General features: G+C 35.2%; 3 protein-coding genes and 1 long non-coding RNA gene across 4 annotated transcripts in view; 2 read left to right on the top strand and 2 right to left on the bottom strand.

Annotated features, from left to right (window-relative positions):
- The first annotated feature begins 125 nt into the window (after positions 1-125).
- Vha13 (V-type proton ATPase subunit Vha13) lies at positions 126-1372 on the top strand. Its single transcript, XM_017618051.1, has 3 exons — positions 126-361; positions 533-633; positions 747-1372. The coding sequence occupies exons 1-3, from the start codon at positions 280-282 to the stop codon at positions 915-917; spliced, it is 354 nt and encodes a 117-aa protein (XP_017473540.1). The 5' UTR covers positions 126-279; the 3' UTR covers positions 918-1372.
- On the bottom strand, positions 985-2468 carry LOC108364381 (uncharacterized). Its single transcript, XR_001847750.1, has 2 exons — positions 2339-2468; positions 985-1890 (listed from the first exon to the last, which is right to left on the bottom strand). It is a non-coding gene; the product is annotated as an uncharacterized LOC108364381 (long non-coding RNA).
- A 321-nt stretch (positions 2469-2789) lies between these two features.
- On the top strand, positions 2790-3801 carry Sys1 (Sys1 golgi trafficking protein). The gene is made up of 3 exons (XM_017618050.1): positions 2790-3157; positions 3220-3341; positions 3417-3801. Exons 1-3 carry the CDS (start codon positions 2993-2995, stop codon positions 3610-3612), a joined length of 483 nt encoding a protein of 160 aa, XP_017473539.1. The 5' UTR covers positions 2790-2992; the 3' UTR covers positions 3613-3801.
- Positions 3802-5115: 1314 nt separating this feature from the next.
- bel (ATP-dependent RNA helicase bel) overlaps positions 5116-16700 on the bottom strand; it is a 19822-nt gene continuing 8237 nt past the window's right edge. Inside the window, exons 2-4 of the mRNA XM_017618048.1 lie at positions 8483-8798; positions 6477-8369; positions 5116-6307 (exon numbers count right to left, since the gene is read on the bottom strand). Coding sequence (XP_017473537.1) covers positions 6171-6307; positions 6477-8369; positions 8483-8798 — 2346 coding nt within the window. The 3' untranslated portion in view covers positions 5116-6170. The remainder of the gene's footprint in view (positions 6308-6476; positions 8370-8482; positions 8799-16700) is intronic.

Below are 16700 nucleotides of genomic sequence, written 5' to 3'. Positions count from 1 at the left end.
TTTCTCACAAGTGTGATTCCAATTAGCAAATTTCATAGATAAATTTGGCAGCACTACAAAATCGAACTTATCTTATTAGATCCACAACGAGTCTCGAAATCGTACATTTACCTTCTACTCAATCAATAGGAGTTTTTTTCATGTGACTGCGTTGTCACTTGTCACATATCGAACGTCACTTGGATTTTTCTTCTTGTCTTGTGTGGAACGAAGTTATAAAAGTTTTTGCAGCGTAGTTAAAGTAACTATAAAAGTTGCCTTAATTAATTAAAAGTGAAAATGACTAGCCAAACGCAGGGTATCCAACAGCTGCTCGCCGCTGAAAAGAAGGCTGCCGAGAAGGTAGCAGAGGCCAGAAAACGTAAGTAAAATAGTGAAAAACAAGAGTTTTCATACTTTCCAACTCCCCTTCCACCCCCTTTAAAAGCAATCAAAGGGGTCATGTGATAAGCAAAAATTCAGTGGAGTAGTAACTAACCACTTTGTAAATGGTGAATCGCTTTCGTCTTACACAATTTTTACGACTTTTTAGGCAAGGCAAGAAGATTGAAACAAGCCAAGGATGAGGCAACCGAAGAAATTGAAAAATACCGCCAAGAACGTGAACGTCAGTTCAAAGAATTCGAGGCCAAGGTAAGAGACTTAAGCAGGGCCAATGGAACTGGAAATTGATTTAATCTTTGTAGCCCCAGTTACATGCAAGAAATCTTGTAATAATTTTTTTTTTTTTTGTCTTTCATTTGCAGCATATGGGCTCACGCGAAGGTGTGGCCGCTAAGATCGATGCTGATACCCGTACGAAATTAGCTGACATGGAACGTTCGATTGCCTCACGCAAAGAACCCGTAATCGAGGAAGTCCTTCAATTCGTCTACAATATCAAGCCTGAGTTGCACAAAAACTACGTTCTGAAATAAATTATCACATCCATGGGTGAAGGGATAAATGCCAGCTTGAATGCATTTCTATTATTCGTCGTATTACTTGTAAAGTTTATTAATTAACTAACCAATCAAAAAACTAGGTAACTAAGCAGCAAATTCCCGATATTCGTGTACGTTCCATTTAATTGCATTATTGTAATGGTGCAATTACGCCTTTACTTAAGAAAAATTCCAGATTTTCAACGTGTCGACGATGCGTTGAAGGTCGCTACTTAATTTACAAAATACAAAAGTGGGCGCAAATGCACTAAATGATTTTAAGCTAAACGTTTTAAAGTATTATGCCGAAAAGTATGAAGAAAAATGTACGCTAGCATTGTTATCATAAAGTATAACTAATATATATTTTGTGTTCTTGTTGTTATGCAATAGTTGATGAGAAAAGTGTGGATACTTAAGCAATAAAGGTTCATTCATTTTTCGTTTTATGCCTCAAACTATCTGGTTTTTCATTTTGTGTTTGCAAAATAAAAAAAAAGAGGTGCGCTCACATGAGCAATCAGCTGATAGTCACCTTTCGAGTCTAATTGGATCGAGCCATGTGACCTATTTGAGTTAAAGTTAAGTTTGGTCGGTTCTTATTGCAATAGCGTTTACATTGCATCATAAATGATTAGGTTAGTTAGCGTTTTGTTATGGATAAGATTATTGTAACTTTATTATATCATTTGTATACGGTGTCGCCGCAGTCGAGTTGTTACAGTTGAAGAAGTTGTTTTGCTAATAATCGCTCCTGTTAGATGTGACAAAACTCTAGATGCTCTTCAGTCATGAGAAAGCTTATTGCGTTACAGTGACATTCAATCTTTTTTAGTTTTTAAGTATCCTATGCCATTTTACAATTTTAATATTTAGTAATTAAAAGCATTCTTCCTATCAACTTTAGATAAAATACTGGGGCACAAAGCAAGCACAGTATTGTTTGTATCCATGTGCAAGCAATGATCTGGAAATTGCGACAATAACGGTTGTTTAGTAACCACAGTTTTATAATAATAATAATAGTTTTATAAAATTTAGTAACCACAGTTCACAATATCAAATTTTTTCATTAACAAATCTGTCATAGAAAATAAGTTGTATTGAATAATGCAATAGTTTTAGAAGAAATTTTCTGCAGATGTGTATGTACATAAATATTTACATATTTATTTTTAACCGACTCCACAAAAAGGAGAAGGTTATCAGTTCGTCGGAATATTATTTTTTTTTTTGTTATGTATGTATGTTTAAAGGACCTCACAGGTGGTCCAATACTAAATCCGATCATCAGATCATGAAGAAATTAACGACAATCTTAAATTTGCTTTATGAGATTATGGTACAGATTGAAAATTGGGTATTGGGTAAGTTTGTTTCTGCACGTATTTTGATTTATTAGAATTATATTTTACCATTTGGCCGAATATTATCGTGGTATGGAAATCATGATCCATGCTAGTTGAATTGAATACAATTTATAGGTACGAATTATGTATGTATGTATGCACCGTATTTTTCAGCTGTGATTATTACATTTTACTCTCACAAATATGTAAATTAGTTAGAAAAGACGTATGTATATAGTTTTTTTCCTAATTTCTCTATACGAAACTAAATCTCTCTTGCAAAAAATCATTTATCAGATTACGAGCAATAACCCAAAAATCATGTTCGCAGTTGAAATTTCAAGGAGTATCAATTACCAATTCTTCAAAACTACCGAAATGCGTGGGAAGACCCCAAGCTCCTACTTTTGGTTTGAGTGGAGGCCCCTTATAATCTGGGTACCCACCCAGGAACCAAATATGTCAGGGTACCCACCAAATGAATTCGTTTTGGTACCTATCTTAAGATACTGGCAGCACTTCGCAACAGATGATTCACTGACGTATATGTAGCAACAAATTATTTGACATTCCCTTTTTGTAATGTTTATTTTCCTTTTTGTACTAACGAATTGATAATTTCCTTGCTTTTGAACAACAAAATCAGTGGAATAACAAAACAATTATAACGACAATACTATATACTTATTTGTAAACGAAAATTATCAAAAGTGCCCAGCCATGAAGGCGGGTACATTTCGAAATACACAATGGGATCCCATGCTACTCGTCGCCCAAATCATATCCATGCAATCATGCGTATACTTCTCCTTGGGTCTATTGGTTTTCTTCGCTAACATATTAGCTGGCGATAATTACACACTGGATAATGTATTTGAGTATCATGTAAGTATGGCAAATACGAATCCAAATCATAATTTCTATTCTAATGGCGATTTCTGAAATAGGAAATACACATTTCCGACGCTGGTGGACGACTTATTATACTCGCATTTGTGCTAAATTCATTTGTTGCTTCATTGGCGTTGTGGTTTATTGTACGCCGCGCAAAATTATGTTTAGATTTTAGGTGAGTATTAAAGAGCTGAGTTAAATATTTGCCCGTGTACTTTTCAGTTTAAATAAACACAAAATTTCTTTACAGCTGCACATTCCACATCCTTCATTTACTAATCTGTTGGTGGTATAACTCAAATTTTCCGTCGAATGTTAGTTGGTGGTTGCTAAATGCAATCACAACGACTATAATGTGTATCGGCGGCGAATTTTTGTGTCTCAAGTCGGAATTAAAAGAGATCCCGGTTGGTTATGCGGCACTCAATCAGAAATCGGATGTTTAACATTTCTTTGGGATGAAGAATTTAGAATGCGCACTTCGTCTGTAGCAGGGACTGTCGCAGCTATTACAGAATATTCAAAAGTGATCTTTTATGTTTATACAACATGTACGTTCATAGAAATTGTATTTATTTAGATTATAATAAAAATGCGTCATCAAAATAACTGTACACCTGCATGGTTTTTACATACATACGTATGTACATATTTACTTTTGTGCCACATAACCAATTTAAACTCCCTGTCGATAGCGATTCTTTAGTTNATTTCTTTACAGCTGCACATTCCACATCCTTCATTTACTAATCTGTTGGTGGTATAACTCAAATTTTCCGTCGAATGTTAGTTGGTGGTTGCTAAATGCAATCACAACGACTATAATGTGTATCGGCGGCGAATTTTTGTGTCTCAAGTCGGAATTAAAAGAGATCCCGGTTGGTTATGCGGCACTCAATCAGAAATCGGATGTTTAACATTTCTTTGGGATGAAGAATTTAGAATGCGCACTTCGTCTGTAGCAGGGACTGTCGCAGCTATTACAGAATATTCAAAAGTGATCTTTTATGTTTATACAACATGTACGTTCATAGAAATTGTATTTATTTAGATTATAATAAAAATGCGTCATCAAAATAACTGAACACCTGCATGGTTTTTACATACATACGTATGTACATATTTACTTTTGTGCCACATAACCAATTTAAACTCCCTGTCGATAGCGATTCTTTAGTCTTCTTGCCCTTGGTTCCTCTAGGAAGCGTTAGGTTAGAGTAAAAGTAAAGCATTTACTGGAGAAAAAAAGGAACCAAAAACATTTTCTTCAAGTATGTACTTAAAAAATCTTTAATCGAATACACAAAGTAAAACAAAACTCAATTCGAGTCGCCAGATGTTAAGTAAAAATTGTTAGTTTCTTTTTCACATAGGGGAATTTCCAATCCAAATTTGCGTCTCGCTGAACAGAAACGGGTGGAAATAAAACAAAGATGTATTTTTAATATCCTTAGTTTTGTAAACCTTCACCATCCTTCGTGTTTGTTCTTTGTACTCCCGTATAATCAAGCCGTTCGAACTTTGTATGTTCTATTTGTGCTGCCGAAAAAGGAGCCCTATTGCAAATTTTGTAATTATAATACCATACAAATTCCTCCTCTGGAAGCAGCATCTTCAGGTCAGCGGAATAGATAATTGTTTCCCACCCGGTTCATCCTTTAATGTCATAACATCTGTCTTTGACTTCTCTTAAGAATATGTAAATGTAACCTTTGTTTGTTAAAATTGCAAAACTGCAATCAAAGCACCAACAGCCCATCCATACCCAGTAAAACATTTGCTTTTTCATTTGCTAAAAAGTACATTTATTTAGCAAACTTGTTTAATATATATTTTTTATTGTATCTTGTTGTAGGTTTCGTGGTAATTTACTATTTGAAATTGCTGTTGCTGATGATTCTCGTGTTTTATTTTACTTATATCCGCTGTGTACTCATTTTAATTACACATTTTTTTTTAGTAAGCATGTTTTGAGTTGCTTTAAATAAGATCTAATTTTTTGTTTACCTTTTTCAACACCTCGTCATTAGCTTTCTTTCATATATGCTTTCGAATGCAATTACATTACATTATTACATTTATAATTAATTAATAATAAAAATGAAATTCAAATATGTAAATTGTATTTGTATTTTCTTTTGTTTTGCATTTCCTTCTTTTATTTTTAAGAATCATAACATTTGAGGGAGTGCTTTCGAATGTATTTTATCAATGCAATTTAGATAAAAGAATAACTGGTCGCATCTTCAACCACACCATATTTAATACAATTTCAAGACTTTCGCTGGATTTTAAAATTTTGCGCTGCTTGCGCCTGCACTGTTTCCACTGTAATCATTCCTACACACATTTCAACACTTTCTTTTCATTGTTTTAATCATGTATATTTTTCATATAATTTAAAATTGTTTATTTTAATTTGTTGCAGTTGTTTATTTTATTTTTCGATAAGTAAGAGACATTCATTAATGTAATTTTCGACATATCGTGTTATTCCTTTTTCATATTATACATACTTATAAAAGAAAGTATTTAGGAGCGAGTTTGAAAAATTGCATTAGGTTGCATTTGTCTGGTTGGGTTGCAGCGTGTGTGTATGTATACGGTGTGTAATTTGTTTGGACGTAATTTTTTTTTTTGGTGTGGAGAGTGATTGTTTTTTTTTGCATTGGTATGTTAATGTGTAATATGATTTGTTTGAATGTTTGCTTGTTTTATAAAATTAATAATCTATACATAAATAATAGTAATATATAATTTTTATATATTCAAAGAGTTCTTTCATTCACTTCTGCTTTGCTTCGATTTTTGTTTGTTTGTTTCTTTTCGTATATACTATAATGTCTTATGCATTGTTGTTAAATACATAATCTTCGCCTTGCACTCTCTCAAAAATCTTCGTGTTTGTTGCTGATTTTATCTGTTTTTACTTTTTATTTAATCAATTTTATTTATTTGATTTTTCGCTTTCAGCGGATATTCGCAATTAGTTCACTTTATGTATTTAACTTCCCCACCAATCAGGACCGGAGTTGGAGTTGGCATGGGATGATGAGTAACTGCCACCATAGGAGCCACCGCCAGCGCCACCACCTCCGCCGCCACCACCACCACCATAGTAACCGCCACCGGAACTGCCACCTGGAAGAGAAAAATTAAAATAATTTTACGAACGATTTCATAAAACAAAATTCTACATTACATTTTATCACTACTTCTTTGCTTTAAAGATCTGATCATAAATGTAGTATGATATAAAAATCGGAGTATACATCTCCTTTTTTCCTTAATCTTGCTACAATTTACTCACCGTTGCTGCGATACGATCCACCGCCGCCACCGCCACCTCTTGGGGGCCCACCACTGCTACGTGGGGCGCCTCCACCGCCGCCGCCTCCACCGCCAGACGTTTGACGGTAATCACGTGATCCGAAGCCGCCACCATAGCGTGCACCGCCGGGACCGCCTCCTCCTCGTCTCCTATTGCCACCGTGTGAGCGATCTGATGAGATCAGCTCTTCGAGAAAGCCGGGAACTTCCTGCTTTGTCTCGACGAGCAACTCCAGCAAATCTCCACAAATATTGCGATTCTTCTCGTTGAAAAATGATGTGGCAACGCCAAGGTTACCCATACGGCCCGTACGACCAATACGATGTACGTACTCCTCCACATCCGACGGCAGATCGAAGTTAATAACGTGCTTGACGTGTGGAATGTCCAAACCACGTGCCGCCACAGCAGTGGCAACCAAAATGGGACAATCGCCAGACCGGAAGCAGCGTAAAGCTTCCTCACGTTCCTTTTGTGTGCGATCACCATGAATGCTTGTCACGGGATGATTGCACTGGTAGAGAAACTCCTCCAGTGCGTCGGCGCCCTTCTTCGTCTCTACAAAGATCAATGTCAAGCTATCCTTAGAGTATTCAGCTCCGGCGCGTATCGACGATAGTAGATCAAGCAAATATGAACGCTTGTCTTGCTCGTAAACCCACAATATAGTTTGGGTTATATTCTCTGAAGTGGAACCCACACGTCCTACAGCCAAGAATATATAATTGCTAAGAAAATCAGATGCCAGTTCTTGTATTTGTTTGGGGAAAGTAGCTGAGAACATCAAGGTTTGCCTCTGACCAGTTGGTGGCATATTCGATTGTTCGACAATGCGTCGAATTTGTGGTTCGAAACCCATGTCCAACATACGATCAGCCTCATCTAAAACCAAAAATCGTATGTTATCTAAGCCCACTTTGCCGCGTGTAATCATATCCTCCAGACGACCCGGCGTAGCCACAATCAGATGGCAGCCGCGATCTAATTCGCGCATTTGCTCGCTTGTATTATTACCGCCGTAGAGTACAGCGGGACGCATGCGTGAACGATATGCGAACTTCTTGGCCTCCTCGAAAATCTGTGTGGCTAGCTCGCGCGTCGGTGCCAGCACTAAGCCGAGCGGATACTGCTTGCGGCGACTGTACTGGCGATTATTTTGCGGTGGTGGCGTCATGCCGTGCTCATACATCTGATTGAGAATGGGCAGCAGGAAGGCTGCAGTCTTGCCCGAACCAGTCTGTGCGCAGGCCATTAAATCGCGCCCATTTATTATAATTGGGATCGCGTGTTTCTGCACCGGTGTCGGTTTATCATATCTAGCCAAAGTCACATTATTGCGTATGATCTCGGTCAGCTGCACGTCCTCAAACGATGTGATGTTAGTCGGTACATTCTGTCCCGTCGCCTCCACGGGTATATCCTCGTATTTGTCAAAGTTAATGCCGGTGTTGCCGACACCGAATAACTCCTGTTCCTGGCGTTCGTCACGTGCTCCCAGTTTAGTGTAGTCGACGTCACCTCGGCGATCCTCCTTCCAGCGACCGCCATAGTTGCGTTCTCCGCCGCTGCCGGTGCCGGGGCCATTGCCGTTGCCGCCGCCACTACCACCGCCGCGTTCATTGCGCTGCTGTACGCCCTCCTCGGATGGACGCTCTGGCTCCTGCCAACGATCGTTGCGTGGTTGTTGTGGCTGGGCTGTATCGTCGAATGCTTCACTGTTGCGATTGCTACCACTTCCGCTACCGGCCCCTCCGCCCTGACCGCGTCCACCACGGTAACCTCCGTTTTCACGTCTATCAAATGTTCGTGAATTTTGTTGGCCACGTCCCCCACGATTCCAATCGTCCCCACCACGTCGATTTTCGCCTTCTCCTATAAATGGGAAATTTAAGTGTTTGAGATTACAAATACAATATTTTTCACAAACATTAAAACTCTTGTATGTATGTATATTGCATTGAATTTATCATTTTACAGCAACATACCGTCGAAACCGCTGTTTTCGTCGTATCTGCCACCACCACCACGGCGTCCACCGCCTCCGTAACCACCACCGGAATTGTTATAACCACGACTACCGCCGCCTTTGCGATACTCTCCACCGCCTCCGCCGCGCTGTTCTCTGCCTTCGTACTTTGACGATGGAGTTCTCTCCTCGCGGTTATCACTATTAGCGTCAGGTGCGCTATTGCCACCTTCACGTAGATGTGGAGGAATATAAACGCCGGAATTGGATGAACTCTTCGTTGTTATGGGGCTGCTATTATTAGCTGTGCCGCCATTCAAGTCCAGACCAGCAATCTGAAAATGTTACATAATTTTTAATTAAGAATTTTCGGGAAAAATAAGAATATGCCAAATAGTAGTGCGGGTTGTTTGCTATGGCAACTAATTGGAATATTTCCTATAAATACCAATATCAACTTACTAACTCTCCAACCATTTTTATCAAAGCTTTCCATTATGAGAACTTCGAATTGAAGAAATCAGGTTTTTGACAAATAAAAAACTTTACTTCCGACTTGTTTTCACAAAGGAAAATATTCAAAAGTAACTGAAGCCCAAGGTGAAATCATTAATTATAAATTCACCATGCCTGAAGCCTTTACAGTTCCCACTAATTAGTATATGGAGCAGTTGATGAAAACTCGGGGGAAGAGCGTTAAAAAAAAAAAAATAATGCAAACCGAGAAAAATAAATTGAAACCAAAACTGATTCCTCCGACATAGGAACTGAAAACGCAACAGCTGGTGGTTAGGAACGGAATGAGGTGGTTGACTAGGTTTTAAAGGTTCCATCTGGTAACATGAAATTGTAAAAAGTAACAAAACTATTTTTTTTTTATCTTAGCTTTCGTAATAGGGAAACATCATAAATTATTGCATTAGGGAACACCATACGTAGCGAATATTTACTGCATCTAAATAAACCAATCTAACAATTAACTGTTTTATAAAAATGTTCATGTTTTTATTATCGCGTGCCGTTTTGTAAATTTTTTCTTTCACTTTCGCCATAGCTGGTGCTGTTAAAACAATTCCGCCGACGTCTGATGCTCGTAAAACGATCTCAATATCGCAACTGAATCAGCACCAACTTGCAAAATAAAACAATAATAATAAGAGAAACGAATACAAAGAGCTAAATCAACGACCCCGTGAATCTGTGAGTATTAGGAACAAGGTTCTCAGCTGCACGGTCAAATGATGCACAATTGTGTAAGTATGCATGCATACTAGGGATGTTTCGAATGTCATATTTTTCACAATCGCGAATGCGAATTTTCGGAATGCCAATGTGCGAATGTTAGGAATAACACTAAAAAAGGTATAATCAACTCAAAGTCATCGTTTTTATTATTTAAAAAGTTTGTAAATTATTAGAACATTGAAGGAGTACTTAACCCATACAAGTGTTTTAATCTGGTAGTCAAGTTCAAAAGGGACATACATATATTAAAAAAAAAAAAGTAATTTTGCTGCCTTTTCTCCCATGATGCGATTTCTTAGAGGCTCGTTTATAAACGAGAGGATTTTCACAGAGATAAGCTCTTTTTCTTTAAGATAGGCCATCAATTCAGCTTTAATTTCACATTTTTTTAATGTCTCCAGATTCTACATCCGATCCTTCGCTTTCGCTGGAGGAATTTAAATTATTTCTAGGTTGCTTATAAGACTTTTAGCAGCACTTGTTGAAGGCCCATCAATTCGCTTGATGTATGTACTACACCGTTTAGCGCCTGAAGCTAAAAGCCGGTTATTGTCCGCACCCTGGTTAGACAGACTTAGTGCCATTTCAATAATATTAGAGTGGACTCTCGCAAAGCATGCGTATCATTTAATGCGAATGCGAATGTGTAAAATGATGCGAATCATTCGCGTAACGAATGCGAATGCAAATAGTCGCAACATCCCTGATGCATACATACAGTGGTGGAAAAATAAATAGGGACGCAACATTTAAAAAAAATTTGCTTATTTTTTTATATTTAATGCGTCGATCAAGATCTATTTTTATATGGAACAAAATGTCCAACACTCTCAAAACAAAAATTATAACAGTAGAAATTCCGAATAAAAATTTTTAAATGTTGATGAATATTGTTTGCATTTTTTTGAACTTTATATAATGGCTGAATTTCTTTATTCATTCTGAACGTTTGGAATAAACTTTTTTGTTTACTTATTCTTTAGAACGTTCCTGATGATATGTTAACGTATATTTCAAACGTATTCTGTTTATTCCAGCTGTAACATGGGATTATCCGGAATATATAAAGAAACGCAGCCAATGTGTGAAACTTTGATTTATATGGTTTATGTTATAGAATGAACTATATAATTAATGGAAAAAAATTTTGCCAGACAATTTCTGGTATCAGACAAGTCGGAATAAAAATTTGACTATTTAGACAAGTCTTACAGGTTTCGTACAGATTTCTGGGCGAAATGTCTGGAGAATTTTATTTATTTCCTTATCCGATGTGTCTGAACGAATTATGTCCGATTTCGGGTATACACGTCTGATGATTCTTATTTTCCATGATTATTTGGTTAGACATCTGTTAGATATCCGTCAGAATCGTCGGTAATTAAGTCAGAATTTCCCACGTCGTGTCGGTTAGACTTCCTGTCAACTTCTCCATACGCTTCTCTGACCGATATCGGCTAAAAGCATACAGATTTCTGACTTTTTTGCCGACGAGTCTGACGAATATCTAACAGATTTCTGACAATTTTGATAGCTGGGTAAATGCTTGAAAGAGAAATGTGTTGAGTCAAATAATTTTTTTTTAATGCGGTTCTTACGTAGGTATAAACAAGGTAACTGACTGTATGAAATAGGATTAGGCATGAACAATAATAAAAGATTGGCGCTTACAAAATATTTTAGTGTTGGGCCAAGCTTCTCCCCGAGCGACGATTGTATTAGAAAAAAACTTTGTTTATTTTTTGATGTTGATGTTATTTATAAAAAAAAATAATAGATATGTATTGAATAAACAATAGGCAAAATTTGTTAAAATGTCGCGTCCCTATTTATTTTTCCTCCACTGTATGTATATGCATCTGCGAAAATGCTTTAAGCAAACGGAAAAGAAAGCTGCATGTACAAAGGAGGTGAAGTATTAAAAAATTTATAAAAAAGCGCGCTCGTGTATATACACAAATATGTTTTTATATTCATAGCTATAAAGGCGAATTCAAATGTATGTATTAGGTGGTGTTGTTTCATCAGCTGTGAGTATTTGAGTTTGATTGTCAAACAATTTGTATTTCGCTTGAGAGTGAGTGAAAACGTGAGTATTTGTACTTTCTGTCGCCCTTTTTCATTTGGGGAAGAATATCTGAAACTTGACAATGGCCTGCTAAAACCAAAAACTAAATACAAGTAATTTTTTTATTTGATGAATCAATACCACCGCATATGAATTCGCTTTGCATGGCTATAAAATGACAAATATAGCATGAAATTATAAGATTACGTAGTTTTTAAACAAATTCTTAAAATAGAATGGTTTCTTTTTTTTGTTTGATAGAAAAAATATTAATTTTTTGCGTCTTAACCCTCTGCAGCTGACGTAGTACTGACAGCGAAAACTGAATATAAATTGCTTATTTAAAATGCCTATTTGTCATCATATATGTACCAGATGAACATTTAGCTTGGTAGGACAATTGGATCAGAAAAGGAGGGCATTTACTCCAGGTAAGATTCAAAACGTTTTAAATAAAAAAATATGTACATATACATAAACTTGTAGTCAGCTAATTAAGTTAAGTGACATTTTGATTTTCTTTATTTAATGTTTATTATAAGGCTTTTTATAACAAGCACCATATAAATCCACATTTCGAACCATGTATAAAAATTAAATTTCCACCAAAAATTTTGAATTTTTTATTCACAATTAAAAAAAAAATTAGGTAAACCCATTAAATTTGAGTAGGATAAAGTGAGATTTTTAATAACTTTCTTTTTTTTACTGAATAAACTTTCATGTTGCCGTTGCCATGTATTGTAGCTTCGGAAACGTGAGTGTGTAAGAGGTGTTCCGAACATACTATTATTCAAAAAGGAAAAACTAGTTAAATAAAAAACCAATAGTATTCATTAACTATGTATATCAAAAGAATATAAAGAACTTTATAAATATGCATTAGTTTATGACAAGATAATTTAATTGTACCATTATGTTTGAAATTTTCGTAGAAAAATTTTCAAATATGTGCAAAGAAACAAGCTTTAGGTCACCAATTATTTAAAAAAAAAGTTTTAAAGATAAATTTATTTGTTGTCATTGGATTGTTTTTCTATTGTACAATTTTATTTGTTTTACGCTTTGCGGCATAAATTTTACCGAAATTTTGTAGTGAAATTTATATTAAGGGTACTCATCTATACGCGGTACTCATCTTGACGATACTTAATTTAAAAAGTTGAACAATTGAAACTGAAATTTAAATATGTTAGTCCTGAGCACAAATCAAAATGAAAGCACACAAAATAGTTAGTTAAGAGCTGCACAGCAAACTGCGCAAATTTGCGCGACAAAATTTCCGAACAAAGTTTCTCTTTGTGCAAATGGCTTGCCATACAAATTTTGACATTTTATTTGCGAGGTTTAAAATTGCGCAGATTGCCCAGTTTTCGCGAGTTTTGCGCTTTTAAATGAGTACCCTTATTATTTCCTCCTATTTGTGAAGTTTGGTTTATTTAAGTCTCAACGCGTTATCAATCTGTTTTGAATAAGTAAAAATCTTACAAGTCCCCAGTGGTATTAAAACCCATATTTGAAGTTAGTTACTCTAAAAGAAGGTATTTTGTTCCTTGAATAACGATTTTGTTGTTCGCACGCATGATTCAATAATACAAGGTTAGATAATTATTGACAGCTGCGGTTTGACACTCCCTTACAAAAGGTTGCATTTACGAAGGACAGAGAAAGGGCAAGAATGCAATCCCTTGTTTCGAAAATGGTAGTAGAAAAGTACGCAAAGTAGGCAATTAGTAGTGAAATTCCTTTTGTAAATTCTAATGTATTTGCAGGAAATCTGGCATTTTAAACGAAATGTTGAACGTAATATTGATATATCTACGTGAATTACGTAATTTATATGCTATTTAGCCGTATAAAAACTGCAAAATGACTCAAAATTAAAATAAGACTACTATGAGATTGATGTAAACATCCAATGCTTATGTTTTCATCAGTTAAATATGCTTCATATGCATATACAAATAAACATATTGCACAAAAGCTTATACTTTTATTTCACACCAAAGCTACACTGTTTCCATGTAAATTTGCAAAGAAGCAACACGGTGCCACTGCTAAGGGAGCGGTGCGAGAGAGACAACTGTCAGTTTATCGAACCTTGTATTATTGAATCATGGTTCGCACGGTATGAATAACAACGTTTTACTGCTGAAATTTTCAAATATCTTCGGTCGAAATTAGCGAAAAATGTGCCAGCTTAATGCGCAAAGAATGTTTCTACTTCTGGATATTAATTTTTCTCAAAGTGAAAAGTTTTTATTTGATTTCCAAAGCTATACGCTTTTTACTTTACATAAATCAGAGATTCCTAGTAGCTAACCTATAGATATGTCATTTGCACTACTCTTTTGGGGTTTGTATAGGGCCACCAAGCTTATTATTTCCATAGTCGTCGGGATTCTCAAAGGAACTTCTTATTATATTCTGCTGTCCGATTATTACCTTTAATGCCACAAAAATTCATTCCTATTATATTTCCGGGCTTTTCTTTATATAGTTCAATGCCACGGAATATTATGGACCATAATTAGATCTCTTGTTAAAAATCGACTATCCGGCTATTCAGTTAGTCGACTAGCCGATTAGCAACTTTTTTGTCGGTTGATAGTCGAATAGCAATTTTTCGATTAACCGCTCGAATTCGACTAACCGCTCACTATNAAAAAAAAAAAAAAAAAAAAAAAAAAAAAAAAAAAAAAAAAAAAAAAAAAAAAAAAAAAAAAAAAAAAAAAAAAAAAAAAAAAAAAAAAAAAAACAATGATTATTGAAAGAAAACAATTTGTCGAAAAATCGATAATGAACGGATAGTCGACTATTTGTTTGTGAGCGGTTAGTTGAAAAAGTCGAAAGAAAACGGTCATTCGAATAAGTGAAGTCGATTATTTGTTAAACAACTTTTGCTATTCAACTAATCGATTAGTCGACTAGTCGACTAACAAGAGCTCTAGCCATAATATAACTAGGGAAAATAATAAAACGGTTTTGATTATGAAAATAGCTTCTATGTGTTTGGGTTTTTACCACACAGTCATTGATGTAGTTTTCTGATCAAAATTTTTAACACTGGAGTACGTGGAAACTGAATACATATTTCATTTTGCACATATAATTATTTAGTATTGAATATTAGCATTGTTTGTGATAACGGTAGTTAAAATAATAAATAATAATAATAGTTAAAATAGTAAAGGCTATTATAAACGCATACAGCAAAAAGTTGTACGCTTCTTTCATAGAGAGGGGTATTTAAATAATCAAAAGTGTTTAGGGGAAAGGCTCTCTACTTCGTGTTAGTGGCAATTTTTATGTACATATGTACATAGTAGTTGTTATCTGTAACACACACACGAAAACACCAGAACGTCTGTCTGCCTATTTAAAATATAACAAATAATATACAATAATTAGCTAGACGACCAGCATTTAAATGGAGTGAACCATGTCGTGATTCATAGCGTCACAAGCGATTGCAAATGTATGTATGTAGTATACATAAATATTAGCTCAGTCGATGATCTACAATAAGTATACATATGTGTGTATTTAAACCATAACGACAAAAAAGCGAGTCACAGATTGATTCCAAGAGCTACAGTTAGAAGGGGTCGTATGAAGAATGGATGATGATACCCCAGATCTACAGTTTCACTTAGTACACCTGCGTTCAACTAATTAGCATCGAAATTCAAAATAATATTAGGGTTATTCATGATTGGTTAATTTTATTGTTGTTTGAGCACATAAAACAACAACAATCATGATATTTATGCTAAGTATCTATGCCCAATGCTAGACAGTACGCATCGGATCGAAAATACCCCTATTGTTTGTAACATATGTTTATTTATTTATTTTTAATAATTTTCATTTGAAATATAATTAAATCTATCGGACATGTGCTGCACATCGTACTATTTGAAATCGGTGCGATCTGGAAACTATTTTCTAATACTTTTAAGAAAATGAATAAAGATTTCAAATGGAAACGGCGAGAAACACATTTACTTCATATCTATCGATTCAGTGCCAAATTGTGCCATTTTGTTAAGTTTAGCAAATTGCACCGATTTCAAATCGTACGATTTGCGGCACAAGCCCGTGTCACAGAAACAATATAGAGAAAAAAAAGAAGTCTGATGAGGAGATGTGGTGATCTCCGAAATAGTGCTATAACTTCTACCGCTTAGACTTTGTTGCTTTTTCAATTTTTCCTAATAAACAATCGTGGTACAAAGCTCAATAAAAATATTAAAAACATAAATAAAAGTTTAAAAGATTGCACAAATCAAAAAAAAAAATTATCAACTTCAAAAAATTTTCATCAAAATTTCCAAATTTTTTATCAGAATACAAAAATAAATTTTGATCATGCGTTATATGGAAGAAAATGCGCAACACCATTCAGAAAAGAAAAAAAATCTAAAAAAAGGTGGGTTTTAGGGACTTGAAACTTGCACTTTATTAGACTAAAATTGAATGGGCTACAAAACTGCAACCCGAAAATTTTCTTAATATTCTGATTACAAATTTGGAAATTTTGACACAATTTTGTGAAGTTTGATAATCTTTTTTGTGTAAATTTTTGCAAGCTTTGAAACTTTTATTTATGTAGTTTCTGTTATATATTGAATTATATTTTACATTCAAATTTTTAAAAATAAGTAAATAAATATAAGTTGCAAACAATATCATTTTGAATTTCGGTGCTAATTAGTTGAACGGAGGTGTATGTATGTAGCTTGGTAGCTAGCACGGACTTGAGTCGTGACGTTAAACGCCGCACTCAGGGTAGCCACGATTTCCGCAGCCGCCTAATGCTATCGGACGCGATGCTGATTAACCTTTCTTAAAAATTTGATTTTGCAACGCATTCAAAACTTAAAACTCTTCAACTTCTACTATCGCCACCATTAAATGAAGG

The sequence above is a fragment of the Rhagoletis zephyria genome, unplaced genomic scaffold (genome assembly GCF_001687245.7).
Source record: "Rhagoletis zephyria isolate East Lansing unplaced genomic scaffold, Rhagoletis_zephyria_1.1 Rzeph_scaffold_01545, whole genome shotgun sequence".
Taxonomy (NCBI): domain Eukaryota; kingdom Metazoa; phylum Arthropoda; class Insecta; order Diptera; family Tephritidae; genus Rhagoletis; species Rhagoletis zephyria.
This window is presented reverse-complemented; position numbering and strand designations above follow the sequence as displayed.

What these genes read in the sequence shown, in the direction of transcription:
- Vha13 (XM_017618051.1), top strand. Translation starts at nt 280, where the DNA reads ATGACTAGCCAAACGCAGGGTATCCAACAGCTGCTCGCCGCTGAAAAG. An exon ending in GGTAGCAGAGGCCAGAAAAC is followed by an intron (nt 362 to 532) that starts GTAAGTAAAATA and finishes ACGACTTTTTAG; the next exon opens with GCAAGGCAAGAAGATTGAAA. An exon ending in TCAAAGAATTCGAGGCCAAG is followed by an intron (nt 634 to 746) that starts GTAAGAGACTTA and finishes TTTCATTTGCAG; the next exon opens with CATATGGGCTCACGCGAAGG.
- Sys1 (XM_017618050.1), top strand. Translation starts at nt 2,993, where the DNA reads ATGAAGGCGGGTACATTTCGAAATACACAATGGGATCCCATGCTACTC. An exon ending in ATAATGTATTTGAGTATCAT is followed by an intron (nt 3,158 to 3,219) that starts GTAAGTATGGCA and finishes TTTCTGAAATAG; the next exon opens with GAAATACACATTTCCGACGC. An exon ending in AAATTATGTTTAGATTTTAG is followed by an intron (nt 3,342 to 3,416) that starts GTGAGTATTAAA and finishes ATTTCTTTACAG; the next exon opens with CTGCACATTCCACATCCTTC.